This window comes from Pezoporus occidentalis, unplaced genomic scaffold, assembly GCF_034315485.1.
Source record: "Pezoporus occidentalis ecotype Australia unplaced genomic scaffold, CSIRO_AGI_Poc_V1 ctg81, whole genome shotgun sequence".
NCBI classification, from domain to species: Eukaryota; Metazoa; Chordata; class Aves; order Psittaciformes; family Psittacidae; genus Pezoporus; species Pezoporus occidentalis.
The window spans coordinates 5,716,750-5,741,820 of NW_026916170.1; the positions used below are offsets into that span (position 1 = coordinate 5,716,750).

Genomic DNA, 25,071 nt, shown 5'->3' on the forward strand with positions numbered 1-25,071 from the left:
CTCTCAGGAGTAACAGAAATTAAATGTTTTAAAAATGAATGAAGTACATATGGCAACACAGCTGCTGAAAATCTGTTACCCTTTTTAATCCCCTCCCATGTCCTGGGCATGCATTTTATCCTTCAAAGTCAGAAAAAGAGAAAGCGCTGCAAGGAAAGCAGTGCCATGTGTTACTGGGGGACTTTGTGGTGTTAAGTCACACAAGAGAAGTCTTGCCTACAGTTCTATCCAGAACTTAGGTCTCAGTGTGTTCATCTTTAAAATACTTTACATATTTATAATCAGTAGGACAAGCAGAATTTCAGAGTTTTCACAGGACTGAAACCATAAATAAATAAAATTGAAAAAGGAGAGGACCATGCATCTTCTTCTTAATGATGGTGAGCTTTGGAAATGAAAGGGATATAAACCCTGGGTAAGTTCTCAAACAGCTTTGCAATACCACAATTTTTCACCTGCTCATGGGTACACGGTAGAATAATCCTCAGGCTGAAGTGACAGGGGCTCCAAAGCACTGATTACTGCCTATCCTCCTTCCATAAGTACTCAATGCCATAAGCAGTCAGAGTGACTCATATTTGGTAGCCTTGGAACACAGTACTGGTTATTCATGTTTGAGTGTCAGCTCCAAGGTAAGGAGAGCAAGCCTGTTGATATATTAAATTCCAATTGTGGAGCTGGGAGATAGAAAAATGCAATTATTGAAGGAGATGCTTCTGTGAAGAAACAGTGTTTTACATCCTGAATAGGTATAAATTGTCCTCTCTCCCCACGCCCGAGTTAAGCAAATGTGCTCCTTATTCAGTATCTTGCTACTGTGATGTTTTGGTTTTTTGTTTTTTTTTTGTTGCAGTCTCTCATTCTCGGTTAAGATCAGAAAGCTGTGGTTTAGCAAGAGATATGAGGGAGTACTGCCTGTGAGGAAGTGGGCTCTTCAAGAAGTGATCGTTTTAAGTCAACAATGAAATATTTGTTGGATGAAGAAAAGGTCTTTAACTAGGGTGAGCTGCTGGACCTGCAGTTCATCCCAGCTAGAATGAAAAAGAATAAGGATGTATCTTTGTTGGCTTTGAATCCTTTATCAAGGGCTGTCAGTAGCTGTTAACTTGTGTGTTATTATTATAGAATCATAGAATAGTGAGGGTTGGAAAGGACCTTAAGCCCATCCAGTTCCAACCTCCTGCTACTTGTCAGATAAGACAGAAGAAATGGCAGTGAGAATTTAACAGCATGGTCAGAAACCCTTCATCACACAGTTATGGTGATAAAGTTCAGCAATAGCTACTCATATCTCCAAAACCAAATATTACCCATCAGACAAGAGAGAAAATAGATTTCTGCAAGATGGTCCTATATTAGCTTCTGCTATTGCACCTGACACCCTGTTACCACTAAATTCTTGTGCCCGGTGCACTTAGAGCATTCTAACACAGTCATCAGGGCACTCCAGAGAGCGAGGAGGGACTCTTGTTTTGTAGATCAGAGACAGAGGTGCAAGGCTGCAGTTAGACTTAACACTGGATACACATTGCCATGAGCCTGGGCCCCTGGATCTCTCAATTCAACCAGGCTGGAGCAGACTCCCTGCTAGCAATATGACCATGTTTCTTTCCCACAGCAAGCCTAAGAACAGTGAGGAACTTGTACCAGATCCCTTCCCTCAGGGCACTTGATTTAGTCATAGCTAGGAAAATTAAAGCTCTGATTCACAAACACTAACAGTCATCTAATTTCCATGCATTTTTAGTGTGAGTTTTAATTGCTTGCTTGTCTTTGAAACCTGGACTTTGTATCACAGTTTAACCAGATAATTTGCTTAGGTGCTTTGGAGGAGTGCACCTCAACTACTCCAGTGTATGGCATGTTCAATAGGCAGGTAATGTGCGTCTTATTTGTCTTCTTTATCCCCCAGGAAGATGAAGTCACTCGTGACAGTCGATTTAATTTCAGTGGCTATGGGATGGGTCACTGCCTCCAAGTCAAAGATGGCACAGCAGTCAAGGCCACCTCACCCAACCCACCTCCAGCACCACCAAAGGATTCAGATTCCATCAAAAAGAAGTTTGTTGACCGTGCAAAAAGGATTGATACGATATCCCGTGCTGCGTTCCCACTCGCCTTCCTCATTTTCAACATCTTTTACTGGATTACATACAAAATTATACGGCATGAGGACATTCACAAGAAATAGGCAACTCTGGTTCACCAGGACTTCTTAGCCAAAGTGATCCATGTGTAAATAAACAGTGAAAAGCCTTTCTGTCATTTGGACTAAGGGTTTCTTTTCCCCCAGGACACTGACGAAAAAAACGAACAAAGTGGAAAAGAAGTATAGAAGGAAAAGTGATTGCATGAAAAAATACGCTGTGAGACCAGTCAATGAGGGTTCCCCCTGTGTGCTCTCAGTGCTGTTCTTCCACATTCAACATTGATCAGACATCTGTAAATGGGGCCAAATTTTGCCCAGCTTTATCACCAAGATATTATATTTCAAACAAGAGAGAATCAGAAAACATACAATTCTCCTAAAACATCTACCAAGAGACTGTGGTGGCTACAGTACAGTGAGTTATAAGAGGACCAAACTTTTTCAGGATAATGTTGCCTTTCTATTTGAAACAAGTCTACTGAGCTACATTCCATGACCATGTCTGTAGTTAGTGGTTTCACCAAGGAGTCTTTTTGTGGGTTGTAAATTATTTCTACTGATAAGGGAGAGGAAAAAAAAAGAAAAAAATATTTATACTTTACTATCCTTGTGGGTGTGCATTTTAATATTATCTTGCTTTACTAGAATTGTTATTTTGGGGTTGAACTTGTGTGTCGTGTGATTTATTTGATAGTTGACACTCCAAAAGCAGTGAAACCGACTGGTTTATTTTTGTTGGAAGACAGTGCACTTACTTCATTTTATTTCTGCTGATTTTACATGCAACTTGAGGTGCCAAATTGTATTTTACCTATTGTGCTACCCTGTACCACACTACTTAGTAAGAACTCGTTTCCTCAAAGGTGTAGCTCAGTTTATCATTGAGTTTCTATAACTGCTCTCATTGTAGCTGCAATCGATAGCTCTATAGGTAAACACAACTCGTTTACAGACCTCTAATTTATATCTTTACTCAAAGTGGCTATCATTTTAAATATCATTAATTAACCTAAGAATTTTAAAACTGTACTGTGATTTTCAGAACCTGTTACCTTTTGGTGCCAGATCTGCATTATTCAAATCCTTGCTACATGTTTTAAAGTAGAAAAGGGAAAAAAAAAAGGGAAAAAAAAAGATGGTATTTTTGCTTACACAGATGTCAACCTGTAACATAAGATGAATCAAACATTAAAATTTTACACTTGCTGTAAAAGGGTTTATTAAAAAATGGTATTTGTTCAATTTCAATAAAGCTAAATGTGGTACTAACATTTCTTCAGTCTCTTCTTCACTTGCAGCTGGAGGATTGTGCAGCACAAAGAGGGTGAAAAGCAACTTTCTGCTGACCTGACATAGCACACTATGCTATTTATCTATCTATGCTGTTGCAGACCCTGAAAGCATAGAAATATAAAATGAATGCTTCCAGGGATGGTGTGTCCATCACTTCTCTCAGCAAACTGTTCCAGTATTTTACCACCCCCACTGTAGAATTTTTTTTCCTAGCATCCAGCCTGAATCCCCCCTGTTTCAGTCAAAAACTGTTACCCCTCATTCTATTGCAACAAGCCCTGCTGAAAAGCCTCACCCCATCGATCTTGTAGGTCCCTTTTAAGAACTGAAAGGCCACAGAAAGGTCTGCCTAGAGCTGAATTGCCTCAACTCTCAGCCTTTCCTTGTAGGAGAGGTGTTCCATACCGTGTCAAGGACCATATCAGACATGTGGCTAGGATATGACAGACCTTGAAAAACATTTGCATTTGCTTCTCATTTGCTTCCGCTAAGAGGTACAACAGCTTTGCTAAGCCATTTGTGTGTGTGTGTCTGCATTCGTGTCTCTGCGTATCTGTGTCCCATCCCTCTCTACGCAGATGCCTGTAACCCCTAGGCTTTGTTCCAGTACCAGGACAAGGGAGAGAATCTAGAGATCTTGACAAATCTGATTACTAAACATCTATGTAAACTAATAGTAAAAAGCCAGTTGTGCATGCTATCTCCCCATACCCTCCTCAGCTCTGTAGACTCTCCTGTCACTTACACCTGTGACAGAATTGGAAACAGCCGTCTTGATCTGAGACTGTGGATCCAGACATAACTGACAGCCCTGGAAGGGTGAAAAAGTGAGAACTCAAGACAACGGTTTAAACTATTCTGCTTTGCAAAATAAGATTGTGACTCAAATATTGTAATATATATGTTTTATAGTGTAAGATTTGCTTTTATTCCTTTTTAAAGTGGAAGAGCATTATATTAATGGATAATAAAGTAGAGGAAAATCCCAGTGCAATCCTAGTTCCATGAGCTCCAGCAGGGTGAGGACACTCAGCTGTAAACTGTTTGTGTGGGAAGTTAGAAGCCTTCATTGATACATAAACACTCAGGACTTGCTTTTACCAGCCCCTTGTTCCAAAAGTTCTGCTTTAAATGAAGGTATAATGGCAGGATTAATCTTAATCCTCAGTCCCCACATGTGTTGCAAATGACTGTCAGAGCCTATGGCTCAAAGTACTCCCCAAGGACTGCAGACCACTGCAATAGCAATGCAAACCAGTTCTCAGCTGATGGATGTTTGTACCTCTCTTCTTGTGGTGAAGCCTATGTGCCTCCAGCACTCACATCAGAAATTCCCTTCCACACTTTACTTGGCTGTTAGCATTGACTAAATAGTCTGCTAAAATATTCTGCTGATCAAATTTGAGGTACGCTGACAGTATCCACAAGATTACTCTGTTGTTGCCTTGTATATACGTTTGGGTCCAGTCAGGGAGTAAACTGTGTGCAAAATACAGGTGTCTCTCTTCTTGAAGACAGTCAGAATTTATAGCTGCACAGCAATTAAGTTGTGAATCTTGAAATTATCTGACTAAATTTTGGACATAAATAATGCATGCAAACAGACAAAGCCCACCAAGCACACCAGATAGGAATGGCCACATGATACAGAAAAGTTCTCAGCATGCTGCTCAATGGCCTCTGAACCACGCCACACAAAAATGGTTTGATACCAAAATATACTGGTATATTAGTAATACTAATCTTTTCCTCAAAGAATGTGGCTGGCAGCAGAAAGTTTTACACTGGCTGAGAAACTGCCTGCAGATAAAAAGTCAAATAACAAGGGTAGCAGTACTTCCAGAAGGACATGACTTTCCTAAAGAAATGCTCTGTAGGGTTATCAAAGAAATAAGACTCCAAAACTGGACACCTTGCATTCAGAGCAGCAGCAGAATTAAAAAGTGAATGGCTTTCATTTCAACAACACCATTGCAAAAGGAAAAAGAATGGATTACAAAGTAAGCCCTGGACAAATAGCCTTCATGAAGCAGGAGACACAGCAGGATGGAAGGAAAGAGACCCAGGATTAATTCTGAAGAGCTTCCAGATGTATGGGCAAACCTGCAGGTTACAATTCTAGATGGTAAGATAAAATAAAACCCTAGGGAATTTAAATACTTGCATTTAGCTATAAAACAATTATTATGACTTCTAATTTATCAAGACAAGCTTAAAAAGCTTTAAACACCTCTTTAAAGGATGCAACATCAGGTCAGGCCATTGGCACCCTGTTGTTACAGGCTGGACCTGAGTACTGAACCATTTGGTGCTCAAGAAGAAAGCTTTAGCCATCTCTCACCAGACAGATGCTGTCATGTGCTGTGACAAAGCCTATTGGATAAAAGAGGTCTTTAGGAAAACTATGTTGCAATAAGAGGAAAGTGGGGAGAAAAAGGTGCAGTATGAGATGAGAAATCTTTTTTTGATCCTCTTCTCTGTTTCTTTTTCCTTGTTTTTTTTCTGGTGACAGAGGCATCACTTGTGATGTGCTGAATCATTGGCTATAAGTGGTATAGCAATAGAGGGCTTTAGAGTCTCCATTATGAGACATTAGCAATTCATAACTGTTGGGGGACAACTCCAGAATCCATGATGCCTGTGGGGTCAGATTTTTTCTCATGCTACAGAGGTGAAGAGTAATGAAGAGTAAAGGCCAACCGTAACTAATGTTATTGAAAAAGTTGTGAGGAACCCAGAACTAATCTTTGCAATTATACACATGGGCATCTCCTGGGAAGGGCTCTCGCTGGGCTGGAGTGGTGTCTTTGGCTCAGCAACAGGATTCTGCATCACCTGGAAGTCATATTCCATGAATTTATTCCAAAGTTATATATATTCTATACTTAGAATATATTTCTAGATATGGAAAGAAATAACATTTGATGTGTAGTTGTAAATAGCATATGCACAGCTTTCTAATACTTATTCTTTTAAAAACTAGAGCATGACAAGGAACAGAATACTAAAAGCTGTCGGATGAGCTTTGCATTAAACAAAGAAGCATGAAAGTAATTTTAATTAATGTATTCATTTTCATTATTTATAATATAGTAACAGTTGAAAACAGGTTTCCACCAGACTTGTAAAGTAATTTATTCTAATGCTTTTTTACATAGAAGTTTGTGTCTTACAGATTTTGGAAAACCAGAAAATCAAACTCCTGCCTGAGGGAAAAATCTGAGCAAAGTAGCGCTTTCTCCAAAAATGTTCCTTACAGATTTTACTTTAAAAACTAATCTACTCTTGTTTGACAGGAAGAGAAAAAGAAGATATTTATGCCATTTGAAGATACTTTTCCTACTTTTGCAGGGAAAATGTGAAAAGTCATCATATTTAGGGCTAAGCTGCAAAACGAGAGTTTTACCAGTTCCAGACAAATATCTAGACAATATATTTTCAATTCCAATGCATTGCTCACTGAAATCAAAAGGAGAGTAAATATAGAAATAAAAATAAAAAGAAAGAAGAAAATAAATAAATAAGAAGTACTTCGTTGACTTTAATAGATCCTGTATCAGTCCCTAATGAAGGATAAGTTTCGAATGCTAAGCACTAGAAATAATCTGGGAGGGAAAATATTCAAAGTGGATTAGCTCTTCAGTGTCCTCTAAGGAGGAATGGAAACTTGAGTCAAATAAGAATCTTCAATATTAGGAAAACTGACTTTGTGAAATGCATACACTCAGTTCTTTAAGTTCCCTCTGAAACAAACATGCCAAATTAATGTCTTTGCTATGGAAAAACCCTGTGAATCAATATTAATGAAAAAGCAGTGAATTCTGGGGATTGTGACAGCATTTTGCTTGTGCTAAAAACTGGGATTTTACTGGGACAAATTATATTAAATCCTTTCTAGCCATCTGAAGAGCTGTATCACTGATTCAAAACCAGCTTTTTCAGCTTAATGTAAGACCTGAATCTGACTTTCTGCAGGGGGAGTTCCTGTTGCTGGGGATGGCAGACAGCATGCGCCATGCCAAGAAGATGGCAGCTGGATGTATTGCCCCTCTTCCCACTGCCCAGGAAAAATGGCAAGACTCTGAGGTTGCACAGGGGAATATATCCCTTAGCAGGACATAGAGAAAACGCATTTACACAGAGGGGTTGAAGGATTCACAGATTTCCGAACTCCCTTTCCTTCTCCTGAGATGATGAAAAGTGCTACCCTTGACCGTCACAGGGTCAGGACTGTGGCTGGACATGTCTGGACATCTCATCTTTATTCCTTGACTCCTGAAGAATTCCCTTCTCTCAACTGCAAATCCCCTTTGCTTGCCACAAAGGGCCACTGGAGCACAGCAAGCCACATGTGCCTTTGGGAACAGCTTTGACTGTCATTACACAGCATCTCATGGCTCCCAAGCAGGGAGATGAGAACAGAGGTTGCACCACCAATGCTTGCTGTGGGAGAATGACTACATGTGCAAGGATGCCTCTCCTCCCCACTGAGAGCCTAAACCTGGGACTGAAGCTCCTCTAGGGCTCACAGGTTTTGAGGCTTACAGCACATCCTGAATCTCCCCATGTTGTGAATGTTGTATCTGGCTCCAGTGCTGCTCAGAGACCTCTTTATTGGCACATTAAGCCTATCCTACCCCCTGAGATGTTCAATAGGTTGCAGCTGTAGCTGCAGAAGTAGTTTGAGAACTACTGCAGCACTTTGAAAACATCTGTCTGTTTTCCTTTTACTCTAAAAAGAGAAAAGAGCTATGCCAATGAAAGCAACAGAAACTAGATCCAATGGCTGGTATTTGCAGAAATGTCAAAGACCCTCATGTGAAGATGTGTCTCCACAGTAGCCTGGGCATTGCCTGGTTTAACTGACCCAGGTGCCAGAAGAGTGCAGTGAGGGATATAAGCAGCACAAGGGCTGGTGCAAAGGAGAGGCAGATCAAGGGCACTGGCAGTGAAAGATGTGAGAATGAGCCAGTCAATGCAAACACCATCTTGGGCTGCTCTGCAAACCTGCTCTGAGGTGAGAGCCCACAGGGACCTGCACAGGACCAGCCCAGGGGAAATGGAAAAGAGGATCTCCAAGGATAAGAAGTGGCCCAGTAATGGCCACAGAGCAGGGCAGTGGTGGGAACAAGAGCAGAGTGCACAACGGATCAGACTAACACAAAGCAAGAAACCTCATCAAAGAAAAGTCAAGTCTAAAATATGAATTTATAGAATATCTTCAGTCTTGTCTTGTCTTCTGGGTGCAATCTCCCTAATAAAAATGAAGATCCTACTGCAAAACATTTGATAGTGCATGTGATGCAAACAGGAAGAAATCATAATGTTGCATGTGGAACCACAGAGAGTCTTTAGCAGGAATTTCCAGAGAGAAAATGAGAACAGTAGTCATTGATTTGACACTGGAGACACTACCTCCTCCTCCTTTCTCTGCATTGTCAGGCAGAGATGCTATGAAGAGGCATGAGCGTCTGGAAATGAAGAAGCCTGCCACTGTGTGGTTAAAGATGTCCTCTTAGCTAGTGTTTAGAGGACAAAGGGGAGATTCGTATGTCTCCTTTTGTGGGAGACCAACAAGAACAGAATGGACAAATGTCTATGATGAGCTAAATAACCTTTGGAAGAGTGAGTGCATTTTTTCCTGTAATAAGCTAATGAATCCTGCCTCTGGGAGAGATGTGGAGCATCGTCAGTGCAGCTTCCAGCAGAGGTTGCCAAAGGTGCTCTTCAGAGGAGAGGTGAAGAGCAGGGCTGCTACTGAGACATTAGCTTGAAAACCAAGAGCTGAAAGAGCTGCCTCCTGCAGGAAAATTAGGTTCCCCATCCATGTATATTATGTTCATTGTAATAGGGCCCTGAAAGCATGTTCTCTGCTTGGAAGAATATCAGAAACCTCCACTAACCCGTGACAGGAGCAAAGCAAAAAAAAAAAAACCAAAAAACACAAAGGATCTTTTCTTGACATTTTTTACTTTGAGTAGTTCAAGTGAAAACCAAGATAAACTTTAATGCTGACCTTGAATGTTAATCTGAGCCATGACAATTTGATGGTGAGTGCTTCAACAGGGGCAAGATCTCAGCCTGCATCTCAGCTGTCTGCTATTATGGCACATTTGCTTCTCATTTTGGAGACCAGTGACTTTGTTTTCTTGAATTACTATAAAGAGAGGTTTCATCACTAACTTTTCTGGAGTTGTAAGTGCATTGAGTAAGCATAATAATGAAGAATTTCCTAGACATTATTTAGAATTTCAATCAGAGTTTCCTCTCATCAAAATCTGTGTGTATAATTGTGCTTCAGAGCTTTTTTCCAAGGGACAATGGTAGACACTAAAGAGCATTTTAATGTTTCCTTTGATTTATTAAGATTAGCTCAGTTTTTAATTTACTGAAAAGGAGTGTTCCATTAATAATCACAGTCACATTTTACATTAGAAATCCTAAATGTGACCTATTCTATTTTTAGAGGAATTAATTCCTGTGCATTTTATTACTTATTCCAAGCATCACCAAGCCTCAAAACATAAGGCCTGTTCTTGACATGTGGGGAGTTTTCTTTGGTTTTGAACAGCTGTGTTGTTATTTTAGCTGTAGCTTTCTTTATTAATATCAGTGGGCAGGACTGATTTTATGACACTAAGGAAATAGGGGACAATATTTTAGCATAAAGGAAATTCACATATTTGTTGCTCTAATGCTAGAGAAAATGCCACTGGAAATTAATGATTTCTGCAAATTTAAAAGCTTGAATTTCATTTGTGCACACACATGTAGATACACACATCTCCTCCCCCCCCCCCCTTCACTTTGTATCCCTTAATATTATTATGGGATTTCCTTGGCTGAAGTCCCTGAAAATTTCACCTGTTACTCAGTGCTTCCTAGTGTTGTAGCCCAGAACAATATCTACCTTATTTATCTTTGACCTAGTTGCGGAAAAAGTCCAAAAGTTATCTTCAGCCTGATTAATCTAAGTCTGATCTGCTAACATGCTGCCATGGATTAAATATACATGTCATCTGAAATTGCTGAGGCACGGGTCAGACACCCTGCAAATGGCAGCACTCAGATGTACCTGCCGTCAGTTCTGCTAAGCAGCCACTCTGCCTGGTGCTCTCTGATAAGGTTTCTGGGTCAATTCTAAAGACTTTAGCAGAAAATGTGATTCTGGGTACTACCAAGGCACATCTTAAAAATTTAAATCTGAGCTGGTATTAATAAATCAGAAGGGAAACATGAACTAAGAAGCCTGAGGAGAGATCTTCAACCTATCCCTGTGGCTGGTTCTGGAGGAAGAGTCATAGCAATGCAGAAGGACTTCAACAACCCCATCTGTAGCTCAGTAGGGCCCTGATGGCACCAGCTCTTGGAAAAGAAACCCCAACCTCCCAGATCTCCTCCAGAGCACAGGGAGTCCTGCCTTGCACCAACAGACAGGTCAGGAGGCATCTACAGTAAGGTATGAGCAGTTTTTGTCCTTGGAACAGACCAAGGTGAAGCTACTTTACAGGTGATTTAATGTTGTCATCACGCCTTGGTCAAGTTGTCTGAGGTTGCCCAAGGCCTAATGTTCACAGTGGTGTTTTTAAGCTGTGCTTAAATGGCTATGTAGTTACACACTTGCGGCTTTTGCGACTAGTTCATGCATATCTTTTCTCTGACCACTTCAACCTGGAGGGTTTACTAGCTGCCCTCTGTGCTTCACTAGCTATTCTTCCCTTAGAGTGGGTGGAGGAAGTGAGCCAGATCCTCTGTAAAACAAGGCAGATGGAGGAAAAACCCACCTGCCAACACCAAACCACACAGAACACTGGTCCCCAGCTTGGCTGTGCAAGTCTGGGACATTTGCTATGAGCTGGTTCAAGGGCAGGAGGGTGAATATGTTTGCAGCATTGTGTGCAAAAAAATACTGCAACTGGAAAGCAAAGAGAAGCAGGTTTTGGAGATACCTTGAAAAAGAAAACAGAGATTTTGGGGAAGTGTTAATGACTAAAGGAGAAAACAGGGAGTGGAGGAAGGGCCTCCTCTTGCTCATCCCAGTGGTGTTCTGAGGAAGACAAGCAGGACTCCACCAAGGATATTGTAACTCATTGCTCTTTATAGTGGAAATCGCCTGGCAGATGCCCAGTATCAGCTACCCACTCAGAGGGGCATTTCTATTAATAGGACATCTGGGAGAATAGCCAAGGTTTATATTAACTCCATTACCAGCTAGCTTTAATGGGTACTGGGGAACACCTCTGAGTTTTGGAAGAATAACTGCATCTCTTGTACAGTACTTTAGTGTTCCTCTGTTTTAAGAAGGTCAGCACTGTGATCCTAAGGAAAAAAACAAAGAAAAAAAAATTAAAATTCTAGGATGAAGTAATGGAAAATCAAAGTAGGAATGACCTTAAGAGACTGCATAATCTACTTCAGCCCCAAAAAGGCTGGGCTAGAAAGGGTTTATGGAAAGGATTTGGGGTAATTTTAAGAAAATATGTGTTTGGTTTTGCCTCTGTAACTCCATTTCCTGGCCAGTGCTCATGGTGAGCACTTAGGTCTTGCAGTGAGAGGAGCTTTCCCTGCACCCCCCTCAGGACCTCCTTTTGCCTCTGCTCTGTCTCCTCAGTCAAGAGGCTCTTCCTGATGCCCTGCTCTGGGACAGCAACCCAGTGAAGCAGCTAGGATGTGGAGAGAAATCAAAATGGAAGAATCAACAGAAAAACTGATAGAAAAATTTTTATCACACATAGTATTTTCATCCTTACTTATACATCCTCATGAGAAAAGTCTGCTCTCCCCAAAATTTGTAGATTCATTAATAACTTTTCCCATTTCATAGGGTTTTACAAAACAGTCATTAAATTTTAAATCAACTGAGCCATTCAGCAAAGAAATGGTTTGTTATAAAAAGCACAATTCAGTGTTGAAAGTACAGGTATTATTCCAAGCTATAAAGCAGGCTAAGTTGAAGACTTCCTGAGATCCCATTGCTCCTGCTAATTCCTGGGAACTATTATGTTCTAAACTACTGTGTGTTGTTTCCTAAACTACCAGGGTGGTGGCTTATTGGGTGATTTTTTTCTTTTTTAATTATACCTTTCCAATTCTGCTCACTCGGCTTCAAGGACACGGGATGTTTTTTATTATTATTATTTTCACGCATCATTGGAGCACCTGAACAGTCTCCTACAGATTCAGAAAATCAGGCTGCCTATAGAGAATGAATCCTTCAAAACCGGTGATATTATTAGCAATTCTGTGTCATTGAACAGATGAGCTAAATGCTAAAACCAGAAATTTCATTAAAGATTAAAGAAATATCATTTCACGTTTCACCTGCTCCATTAATATCAAATATGAGTTCTATCTTTCATGACACAACTGAAGTGCAGTGTAAGATTTCAGATATACTATTATTTAATCTTGCTTTCAGAGATAGAAAAAATGTTCAAAATCCTTGAAGAGATGTGTATCAGTCTGACAATATGTTTTGTCTGACCATTTTAAGTCACTAAAGAATATCTTGGCACAGTCATTCTTCAATAACTCCCTTTCTTCATGCACCACTTGAAATATATTAATGGAGACATAATTTTCAGGAAATGCCAAGCACTTATGCTCTGAAAGTAAGGCCTCCAAAGACTTCTCTGGTGGAATACCCAAGAAGTGAGGTACTCGGAATGATAAAGTGGTTTTGGGAATCTCAACCTTAAATATTATGGTCAAACTTCTTCTTTTATCTTGGAGTTTTTCCCAGTTATTGATTTGCAATTCCCTCCTTTGCTTTTTTCTCCCAAAGAGTAGTCTCTGAGTAGGCCTTTGTCTCTTCCCCGGAGTCCAAAACCCCTGGGCACCTTGCTTCTCTGCAGGGGGAGGATTTTAAAGGACTATAGAAGCTGCCTTAACAGGAAAAAAAAAAATGTGGAAGATGCCTGTCAGATACTTTTCTAAGAGGGTCCTAGCAAGAATACAAGTCCAGAAGGCCATCCTATCACATTAATATTACCTACATATCTCAGAGACAGAAGATTGAAATAGGACACCCATGTCTTTCCAGGCAACACATTTCTTCCCCAGTGTTCCTGTATCATTTTCAGCAGAGGCTTTCAGAAGACTATCAATATCCAAAGATGTAATTCTCCCACACAGCAGGGTATAAATCTTGCTTGTGCGCTCTGGTTGGAGATATGCATATATATGTGTTTGTCATGTTAGTTCCAGCATCCTCTAGCAGAAGCCATGAGATGCTCTACCATAATTCTTTAGGTCTGCTACTTTCTGCACTATCTCCTGCTTTTTCCAACAACACATACTGGTGTCTCTACATACAGTGTAGAGCAGGCTTTGTGGCTTTGCCCAGGGGTGTGTATGAGCTTCTTCCTGGGAAAAAGGGAAACCTCCTGACACCACCATGCTGGTGAAACAACTGAGTTTTCATCAGCACCCACTTGGGGAACAAAGCTGGGGTTGCTCCGGTCAGCCATTCCCTGCAAATATCCTTATCCTGTCTATGGCCAAACTGTACAGGTTTCCAGGCCATGTGTCTGTGCAAAATGTTGAGTCCCTAATTTAAGGAAACAATGACAGTAATGAAGAAAAAGGAAAAAGTGCAAAAGCATATATTTTTACAAAGCTACAGCCCTGGGGCAGCTTTACAGACGCTGATTCTCTGGAATGCCAGGAGTGGCTTTTAGTATCTACTGCGCTTCATGGTGGGGGTTACCAGCACATGTCTACATAGGACCTGCCTGGTCTCTCCCCACTCCTCCTGGCCCATGGGTGCACACCAATATGTCCCCTTTTTGCTCCAAGCTTCCCTGTTCACAGGCGCTTCTTCTTATTTCATTTTTTGTCTTTCCTTCACAGGGTGGGTGCAGAGATGGCTTGGTCACTGGTGATCCCCCCTTCTCCCTCTCCCCCAGTCCATGCAGCCCCCAGGGGCAGGGGCAAGCTGTCCCTGAGTCCTTCCAGCTGCTTCCACTGCACAGCTTGCTGATGCCGGGGCAGTTCAGGCAGTGCTGCCAAACCTGCAGTGACAGGTCATTGGATCCCTATGAACATTAATGTGATGTTTACTGCTTGTGCTGAAGTGCCACATGGGCTGCAAGCTGTTTCCTCTTGGCCAAGAGCTTAGAGGGAGAAAATCCCAGCTGCCTGGTGAGCAGGGATGTCTTCCCCTGCCACTGACCACGTAAGGTAATAGTACGTTTGCTTTTTGTTTGCAGGGAAGTCCCAGTAGAGGTGCATCAATTCTGTCTCAGCTCCTCACAGGAATCCTTTTCCTATAGGTACTACGTGAGGCAAGGGAAGGCTCTCAAACGTATGCCTTGGAGAAAAAAAGCAAACAGATGCCACCTTCCTGACTTTGCATGCAGCACAGGGTTTGTCGGTCAATCCTAAATAAACACAAGCTTTCTTTTAGCAGCAAATAATCTCAGCAGCCTGCCATTTGCTCCCAGTCTAATTCTCTGGACAGACCTCCAAATCCTTGTCCAAACATCCCTGATTTTCTCACTGCACTGCCAAAAAGATTGCTGAGATTGGCAAGGATTGGGCAACCTAAGCAGACAGAGGAGGGAGAGTGAAGACGGGGTCCTTGCTGGCCACAAGTTACTTTTCAACCCATTAATAGCTCAGCAGGGCATACAAGCGGGAAACAAACAGATTCTATTGGAATGAGTACTGCAAACATGCCTAAATTATTTGGGAAAGAGAAACCCCTCAGAGACTTCCATTTCCCCCACAGAAAGTGAGCTGAAGTTTTGTAATAAAAGGAAAGCACCCCACCATGTTTTCTGCTCTGAGGCTGCATCACTCAAAAACATGAATTTGGGGTTATCCTGAAATTGTTTCACAATCCCTCACATAATCTTTCAAATCCTCCTACAAACCTAGTGTTATCCTTCAGGAATGTATCAGCAAAAAGTTCTTATTTGATCAGTGCTGAAATCTTTTAGGACAAATAAATTTAACTGTCAAGAGGACTATGTCATTCATTAAAGCCAATTGAATTCATGTTTTGGTAGGTGAAAAAAAACATTAAAAACTTTTGGTTTAAAACTTTTAATCTGCTGGTCTGGCAAAATCCATCCATAGGAAACCCTATGGGTGGGAGCAACTTAGTCAAAACGCATCTCCCAAGGGCCTGGTTGATTCCCAACCGTATAAAATCTGAGGGGGCCACCTCCTCCTTGGGCAACATGAAGGAGTCATTTGAATAATAACAATTTAAACTGTGATCCCCATTTAAATCCTCTTTTTGTGCCAGGGCCTGGGTCTCTGTCCATCTCTACTTCAGAGGTTTGAGGCTGGCAGAGATGGTCCAGGAATAACCCTATCCTGAGAGCCTCCAGAGAAGACTCCTTTTGCTGGAGTTCATATTGGAGTGTACAGGAAAAGTAAAACAGCCTCTGGAGGATGATAAGTATGCAGTCAGGGTATGCATAGTGTGTGTACAAGGCATTCATATGCAGACATTCATTTCAGCTCGATACCTAATCTGACCTCCTTTTCATTCAAACAGCATCACTCTGGTCCATATTTTGATGAGATACCTTGTTGGAAAGAACCCAGAAAGCCATTGACACTTGATGTCCTCTGGGAAATGGCTAGAAGGACAAACAGACACTGAAATGCTGTTGGGCTTTTCTTTTTAGCTACTATCAAAGAACACATTTCCATCATTGATCTAGGAGACTGAATTCTTTCCTTTACCACTTGAATCCATGTAATCCTCTGTGGATCTGGCCAAATTCAACTTTGGCAATTGCATTTTCCAGAAGCAGAGCAATTTTAAATCAATAATTAAACAAAATCAGTTAGCATTTTTGATGTACATTGTATTTTTGAACGGAGATTTACTGAAAGCAGAGATAATTTATAGACATCTCCTTCAAGAATGTTCAGCCTAAACTATAATTTAAATGAACTGGAAAAAAAAATACTTCTAGAAGTTGAATCAATATGTCATGAATTGGCATACTGCATTAAGCAGGGCAAATAAAATTGCATAGAGCGATTGCACATCCTAGACTACAAGGTGGCTGCTATGTTCTCTGAACCTCAACATTTGCAGCTTAATGAATGATGAAGAACAGGTCTGGGTAACTAAGTGGTCTGCTTTTATTTTCTGAAATGAAAAAGTATCCTTACTTTGTATCCCTGAAGTCTAAATCTGAGCTGCTCTGAGGGACTTTATTTAAAAAATACAAGAGTTCCCCTCCAAAGAAAAATTGAGGTTTTGTGGGTTAGGATCCTTTTTTTCTGTTTGCAAAGGATTATTTGTTTGGGTTTTTTTTTTAATTCAGAGAGAGTTACTTCATAATACTTAAAATGTTAAATAATACTTAAAAAAATAATTAAATAATACTTAAAATGTTAAATGTTAAATACTTAAAATACTTAAAATGCTATAATAGTTAGCTTTAATGAGCTTGGCAAAGTAATAGCATAGACTCCTCAAATTTTCCACATAGTCGTATCTTACTGAAATCTGAAACTTAGCTATACCTGAAAAAATTAAATCATGACTTGTCCGATTGGTCAGCAGTGTTCACACTTGATTTGTCATAATCATAGTCAAGCACAGGTAAATGGTATATGGCACTCTTAAAACATGCTGTTTCTTATACCTGTGATAAAATCTGAGGTATGCACTGTAGTGCACGTGAGCTAGCTTTAATTTACTTGTCAGGTATGATTATAACAATGCATTGAAACCTATGCCCTGTTATCTTCAAGCTGTTGAAATCATTTGAGACCCTGACTGCCTGGAAAATGGCATGGAGATGAAGTTTATGTTGTTATACCTACACTGCTGTTGTTACTGCTATTGAATTGTTTGAACTCCCTATTATTACTGAATTAGTGAGGTTAAGCCTGCTGAGGTATGCTGGCATATGCAGCAATTACATCTGTGGCTTCAATATAGACATAAACTTTGTGAGTTCAGGGGTGATAATCCGTGATGATTTTTCCCTCTAAATGATTTGCACATTGCTGTCTTCTCAGTCTGGTGATGACTGCTCTTCTAGACTTGCCACTCTGAGCAAGCCCAGGCCCTAGGCTCTGAACACAGTGGGATTTCCACTCTTTATTTCTACTTTTACTAGGCAGAAACCAAAGTTTGAAAAAGCCCAGTGTTAAATGATGACTTTGAAGTCCACCTGCCACAGAGGGTGCCTGCATGTGTATAAGTGGGAGGGAGAAATCCTGATGAGGGCACACTAGAATAGAAATCTGCAAGTAGGAACTGATTTCTGTAAAGAGACTGTTTGGCTCAGTAAACCATGGTCCTGATGGAATGCTGCTTTAGAAAGCAGCAGCAGAAGGGGAGGAAAGAGGTGGATGGAGGTATCTGAAAGCTGTCAGGGGTGTCAGGGTGTCACTGGGGGGCTTGAGTAAATCTCACTATGTACACCATATAGGCTGGCATAGCAGAACAAACGAAGATTTCAGCCCACATTTAGCCTCTAAGTCCTGCTTTTGTGTTTAGATTTCAGTTCTTAAAGGGACTTAAAAAATACATTTAAAATAAATAGGAGAATGCTGTACAATATGCAATTTGGATCACAGAGACTACCTAAATGTTAGTACTTTCTAGCTTTTGAGTGATTGAATTATCACCTTCTAACACCCTCTTAATATAGTTAGTGAATGTATTAGATTGCAGAAGCTGGCTTCAAACTTCATCACAACTGCATCACAAGTAGAGACGCTCAGCTTAATGGCCTCTAATTGCATATCTCTCTATATGTCAGCTAGATGTGCTTTAATTCATATTCTCCCACTATTACCTACTGTTGACCCGATCAGTTTTCTGAGACGTAGCTCTGATGTTCTGCTACTGACAGCAGAAGTAGTAGTGTTAATATGTTATTGCTGTCAACAACAGGAAAATGTGACAAGAGACAGATGAAGGGCACAAGACAAAAGGCAGTTGGGAGAAGAGGAGAGGTAAAAGAGAGATTACTCTTGCTGATCCTCATTTTGTGCTTACTTTCATTCTTAGGGTTGTTTGATCAAGTACCTCATCCAGTACTTGAACATCAACTTAAACATCTTGAAGACAAGAATGAGGACCACCAGTGAGAGCTGCTTCTCCCACCAAGACACATTTGAACTTGACATGCAGGAAGCCCTCCAGGCTAAGAAGGTGGGCTAGTTCCCATGGCTGAGCAGCTCCATCACACTTTCTGCTAAGACTGAGGTGAACATTTTCTGCGAGCACCATCTGTGATGAACAAACTTCTCACTAGCAGCTGGGTGCATTACATATAAGTCACAGAACAAACAGGGAGCCGGGCAGGCACCAACCTAAGTACTAGTAGGCTGTCCATTGACTTCCATGCCTATAAAGAGTACTAACTCCTTTATAGAGGATACTTAAGTAAGTAGTTACATTTTCTCACTCATCTCTGCAACCTGCACATAAGCAAATAGACAAGAGGTCTTGCAGGATCTGAATCACAGTAGAACAAACTTTCCTAAGCTTATCTACTGGGTATATTCTATCCGGTAGCTTTATCCAGTAGTTCTTGTCCTAACAGCATTATGAACCATCACTTTTGAGCTCACGGGCTTACTGCATTCAAAAGTGTTGCTAAGGTACATGTTTAAAATACCCTACAAGGTGTTCATTTCAGATGTTACACTGTTGGCTGGGCAGCTGGCAAGTATCTTGGCCTCAGAAGGAGGTGTCACTGGGGCTAAACAAGTTAACTGAGATTACTGTAAAGTAGGTAAGTCTTAGGAGTATAAGGCTTTATTTCTCCTACTGCTAGTGGAATAGCCAACTTTTTTGTCTCATTGAAGGATCTTAGCAATTGTACCATTTGGAGAATGCATAATAAAAAAGGACCCACCTCAATTCCTGTTCAACAAAGAGAAAAGCACTTTAAGTAAACATCTGCTGCTCTCCCTAAGCCTTTGACCACATGAGATCCCAGGTAAAGAGTCAGTCGGTGCTGACAGCCTCTTGGATTCAAGGCTTGTACAGGACACTAAAGGGTTCCCAGAAAGGGCTGTCAACAGTATGCTAGTGTGGGTAGCAGCCTTACTGCAGGCAGGAAGGACATGTGGTATCTCAGATCAGGATTTTTCTAGTACCAGCAGGAAAGCTGCTTTTGAACAGGCTTAAACCCAATGCCTTAGCCATTCACAACTCTTCCTCTTCCAAGGTAAACTACACAAGATGGAGAAAACATGGAGTGAAGAAGAGTAAAGTATGGGAGACTGACATTATATGGAGATGTTGAGTTACTGTCAAACCATGAATTATTTACCTAAAGTGTTTGTAGTTAAGGCTGTATTTCAAAGAAAGGCAAATACTTTTAGGAATGAAGGTACACAGCTGGTGTTTGTAAATAGCCTTAAGTCTACCCTGCAGTGACACCTTGAGGGGGAAACATTAAAAATAAATAACCAGAACATGCATTTCAAATCAATGATAAAAAACAGGAACTGCCAGCCTACCTGGGCAGACAGCTGCCTGGTTTCCTGGAGCAATTCATGACCATGTGGGGCTTTATAGCACCACACCTTCCAAACAGCTTTCTGTTAGTCTAGTCTGAACCACCTCTCAACTTCTTCTGTATGCATCCCATACATCTGCAGCCTAAATCTCTTTCCCTTTTATTTCTTCTCCAGAGGAGTTACTGCAAGTATCTTGTGATTTTCAAAAATGTTTTGAATCAATGCTCTGTTTTGACATTATTTCTGCATCTGAAGATTATCTTCCACAGGAAACTTGTCATTTTTCAGAAGATGCAACCTCTTAATCCTTTTGTTATTAGAGGAAATTGCTCAGGTTCCTGGAGAGCAACAAAAGGTGTCAGGGTGACCTGGAGGTAGCTTTCCCAGGGGAGTCTGGTCTTGGAGATTTGAGCTATGGGGTCAGCCTGCTGTTACAGCTGTAGGGGGCTAATCGGTTTCTGCTTCTCTCCACCCCACCAGCCTTTTCTTTTGCAAGTTTTCTGTTGCACACTAAAGGCTGGTTTTAAGGGGTTTTCTCTGGCCATGACTCAAGAATGGCACTGGAGATGTGCTCCAGGAAATGGTCCCTGCTTAGGTCTGTGTGGCCTCATCCCTGCTGAGCAGAGAGGCAGACATTTGGGGAAATGAACTCTGTGGAGCTGTTTTAGCAAACTGTGGTGACTAACCATCTCTGGTGTCTGAGGGATGGTCAATTATGAGGAAGAGGAGCTGCAAATGGCCACTGCTCCTTACAAAGGGTTTTCATACAGAAACGAACACTAGCATCAGGCCACAGGTTTGAGATGTGCTGTGCAGACGAATAGCAGGTCAGTACTCTTAAGTGCTTTGTAACTCCTCCAGCAGGGCTTTGTTTCATCGTTTCAGAGACCAGGTAACGCAGCAGGGTTTGTGTAGCTCACAGCCTCCGTGTTCTGCAAGTAAACGCAGTCACTTTGAATTCAGCTGGGGGAAGGGGGAAGAGGGATCTCTTTCATAATGTTTCTGCCATGTACAAAGCAAGAGATAACACTGTGTGCTTTTGCTAGGGAGATAAAGGGCACACACACGCGCAAAATTTACATTAGATGTTACATGCTCTGGCATACTAATATGAATTAATTTTAATTTCTAATCAGTATGTTTAATTTGTAAATCCGTAGAAAATGCAACTGATGTCATTTCAGAAGGGCACATACTAAGAAAATTAAACTTTTTGAGTACAAAATTCATTTTAACCCTGCCTGTGGAGCTGCTCCTAACCTTCATAATTAAATTATCTCAAATGACACAAAAAAAATCTTAAAATACATTTAAAGTAAAGGTTTTGTGAGTTCAGTCAAATAATAGAGTCAATACATTGTTTACTGCTGCACGTATGAAATTCTACAAGTTAAATTACCTTCAGACAGACAGTGTCACCACAGCAGTCAAGCAGCCATACGTGTCCTCTATGTGCTGGCACTGGGGGAATGGGAAATATTTTTTCTACTCACTGTAGCATAAGTCCCAATTGAAATGAATCTACCGGGGGAAAAAAAAACAAAAACAAACAAAAAAAACAAAAGAGAAAAAAAGAAGTCAATCTATTCTTGGTTAGCACTTACAAAACATAACAAATGACTCTGTAAGGGGTTAATCAATAATTACAGACCATTGTGGGATTCTGTAGGTCAACATGTTGCTGACAGCCTTCTCTAGGAAATCCCACAGATGTGGAACACAAACACCAGACACCGTCTCTGCATTTCATATGCCAGTATCCTCCACTGACTGGCTAATCAGCCCACTGGAATAATTTAGAGGAGGGCATTTTATCTCATCTCGAATTACCCATGCCTGGGCACCAGTGATACACAGGCTTCCTCCACCTGAGGCAGCTCATGTAGAACCAGGTTTATGAGATATGAACGTGACTATGTTGTTTTCAAGGCTGCCTTGGGAAACAGATATGCTACTTCAGCTTGGTGTGCAGCCTGGACTCAATTTGCCAAACCCAAGCTCACCACACATGAGGCCAACTGGGATATGCAGGCACGTGGTCCCTAGAGCTGGACAAAGCATCACAAGCACAACTAACCTTCATCCAGCTTTCCTGGGAGGTTATTAAACCTTGCTGGATGTGTCTATCTGGATGGAAATTAGTGGTAAAATTGTCAATATAAGATACAATGGAAGGGGAGGCGATATTTCTTTAAAAAAATCTCCGAGAAAGGTAATTTTACCTGTTCACAGCCATTCCCTCGTGCATTTAGTTCACTCATTCTCTCACAATGCATACTCAGGACCACCAAGTTGTTTGCAAATCCTCCATTTGCCCCTAGGGCTCACCTTGAGAGCCACACAAAATGACATTCTGGACAGATCTTTTACATCTGTTAGGAACCATCAGCTCTTACTGAGCAGTCCCTAGTCTAAGCATCATGTTGACTTCAGGTCTCTCATTCTTTGGGCAGGTTGCTGCTGCTGCTGCTTGTTTTTACTTGTTTGGAAAATATATCCATCTTCCTCATGGGCTAGTGAGAGGAGTGCTATATGTTGTATGCGATCTGTTGCTATGTTGGTGCCACCCTTCTGCTGTTAGGATGCAGGGTCTGCTGGGCTGAGATCTTCTCATAAAGCAGGTCTTCTTGGTGTGGTATAACAACCCTTGCCTCCATTTTAATGCTGGAAAAGGTATCTTTTGGGGGGAGTATTTATGCATTTGACTCTTTGTTCTGCTGGTTCTTTTGATGCTCAGTTACATGTACTCACTTCCCTTAGCACTTTGTTCCTACAAATCTCCCCAACCCCTGGGGTTTCCCAGGTTCCAGGCAGACTCCCTAGCTGAGATAAGTTACAATGCATTCACAGAGCTGTATATGTGGCTCCTGTTTTGCCTAAATGATCCTGGCAACACTATCTGCTGGTAATGGCAGCAAGTGATGACCTTTGCTTGTGCTGTTTGGCAGCTGCTGCAGAGAAGTGATTTGTATTGAAAGAAATTTGAGGCTGCTCAGAGGTATTTTCTACACCACAAGCTATGCTGAGCCTTTGCAGTGGGGGTCTCCGCAGAGCAACTGCTGTGTCCCCTCTGAACAGCGCCGCCCATGAGCCTTGGATGCTGCGACTGGTCAGAGACAGCTTGGCTGATCCTCACTACTGGGAGAAGCTGTCCTGGAAACCTGCAAAGCCTTGCAGCTGGCTGCACGCCAACTGCCTCTGCACACAACCAGGGTGGGCCTTTTTCCTTCATTTGCCTGCGGTTAGCCCTCAGTGGCTTGCCTTGGGTTAAGTGCCAATGAAGCTCTTCACCATGAGGAAGACGGCTGAATGAAGCCCAGAACATGTTTTGCTTTGGAAAGAGGAAAGAGAGGAAAGATATGTTTCTTTATCACCATATATTCCTATTCATTCTGCTTTTAAGCACATGCATGGTACCCTGTAAACTCCATAAAGCTTTAACATTTGTGGTGCCTACAGCACTGCAACACAGCCTTAAAGAACTGACAATTTTCGTTGTACAACTCAACTTTATTTTATTACCAGATGAATGGAGTTTCAGCCTCTGGTAACTATCATTTGCAGTTTTCCTTTGAGTAAAGACTGCTGGGTAGGCCTTTTTAAAAGGGGTGAAAACCAGCTTTGAATTGTACAAATTGCAATGAATAATGGCCAGCTCTATGTATACCAGTCTGTGCCACAGGGAAGATGGATATTGTAAGTGTTCTGGGATTCCATTTCATCTTCTTATAGCAGCTTTTTCCCCACCACTGCACCCTCTCCAGTAATGGTGTTAAATAACGCATGTGTAATTTTGTTGTTTTGCTCTCTGGTTTGCTTCTAAGACTGGACTGGGACTCTGTTTCCCTCCCTACCCTGAAATTCACAGTCGAGGATATAGAAATTCTATCATTTGTTCCTGCAGTATTTGAAGAATTAGAAAACACTGTCTGGAGCACACACTGCTTTTTCATTGGCACCTCTTGACAAAATCAGATGGTCAGACACTGTCATGCCATCTGTAGTAAGCCCTGCAGGTGGATGGGCCATGCCAGCTGATTTTGTTTGACAGCCTTTATTCACTAGATGAGTTTGCAGGAAGCTCACTACCAAATTATGAACCTTCCTGTTTCTGGTTAATTATCAACTTCACAGTCTGTTGGGTGAGGTCAACTGTCTTACAAGAGTCTAATAGTCCTGTAAAAGGATTTCGGTTTTTGCTCAGGTGTTTTAGTGCACCATTTAAAAGTGAACCAGCATTTCAGAAACTTTAATCACAATTGTCTTTCAGTCATCTATATAGATATCTTCACTGAAAGAAAAGATGGCAAAAAAAGTTGGTAAAAAATAGATAAATGGATGTAGAGTATGCTGGTCAGCTTTGATAAATTCTTTGGTTTTGCTTTAGCACATTCACAATGTCAACATGAAAGGCCAATCCTTCTCCTCCTATAACTCCACAGACATCAGAGCAGTTGCATGGAGAAGAGCTTGGTCAGAATAATTTATAATTTCTTTGTCTCTTTTCTATGTGAATATAATTATATAAATCTAATACAAATATAAAAAATTAGTCTGAAAAAATCACGTATGATCTGTTGAAAGTTCTGCTGCTTATTTTAAGAGTTTACACCTTTCAGGCCAGACACTCTTTTCTTCTGTGTTTGCAGACCATCTATTGCATTCTGGGTACTAGTTTATTTTCAGAAACTCTTAATTTTTTTTACAATCTTTAGCATTCAGAGCTCAATTTCATACAAAGGTGGGTCAACACAAGAGAAATGAGTGCAGAGCAATAGCAAATGCCATCAGAAACTGTGGTGCATCAAGAGAGACCAAGAAAGCAAAGAGTCAGGTGCCACTAGGTACAGGACCAGGGGTTTTACACCTGGAGAGGCACTGGGTTTGCTGGCATCACATAAGTTACACTGTACAGACGTGAAATTTGTATTCCAGACTGGTTTAGGGCAAGCTTCAGGTTGTGACTAGTAAAGCCAAAACCAGGACAGAGCCACAGAAAGCTGTGTAAGGGAGGAAAAATTGCACCATCCATCTCACTCATTGTGCAGACTTGATGGGATCGGGTTCCCCATACTGTCCTCCCTTAGCAGTGTAATTTTGTCACCCTGTGCTGGCAGTGCTAGAGGGTCCCAACCACCAGCAAGTGAAGAGGAGCACTGCTGCTGTCCCCG

At 41.2% G+C, this 25,071-nt stretch overlaps 1 protein-coding gene across 4 annotated transcripts in view; it reads left to right on the forward strand.

The window, feature by feature from the left end:
* The window catches only part of GLRA2 (glycine receptor alpha 2), a 125,764-nt gene extending 122,344 nt beyond the window's left edge, over nt 1-3,420 (forward strand). For all 4 annotated transcript variants that reach the window (XM_062603623.1, XM_062603624.1, XM_062603625.1 and 1 more), the window contains one exon: nt 1,913-3,420. In XM_062603623.1, coding sequence (XP_062459607.1) covers nt 1,913-2,191 — 279 coding nt within the window. In that variant the 3' untranslated portion in view covers nt 2,192-3,420. The remainder of the gene's footprint in view (nt 1-1,912) is intronic.
* Nucleotides 3,421-25,071: the final 21,651 nt, after the last annotated feature.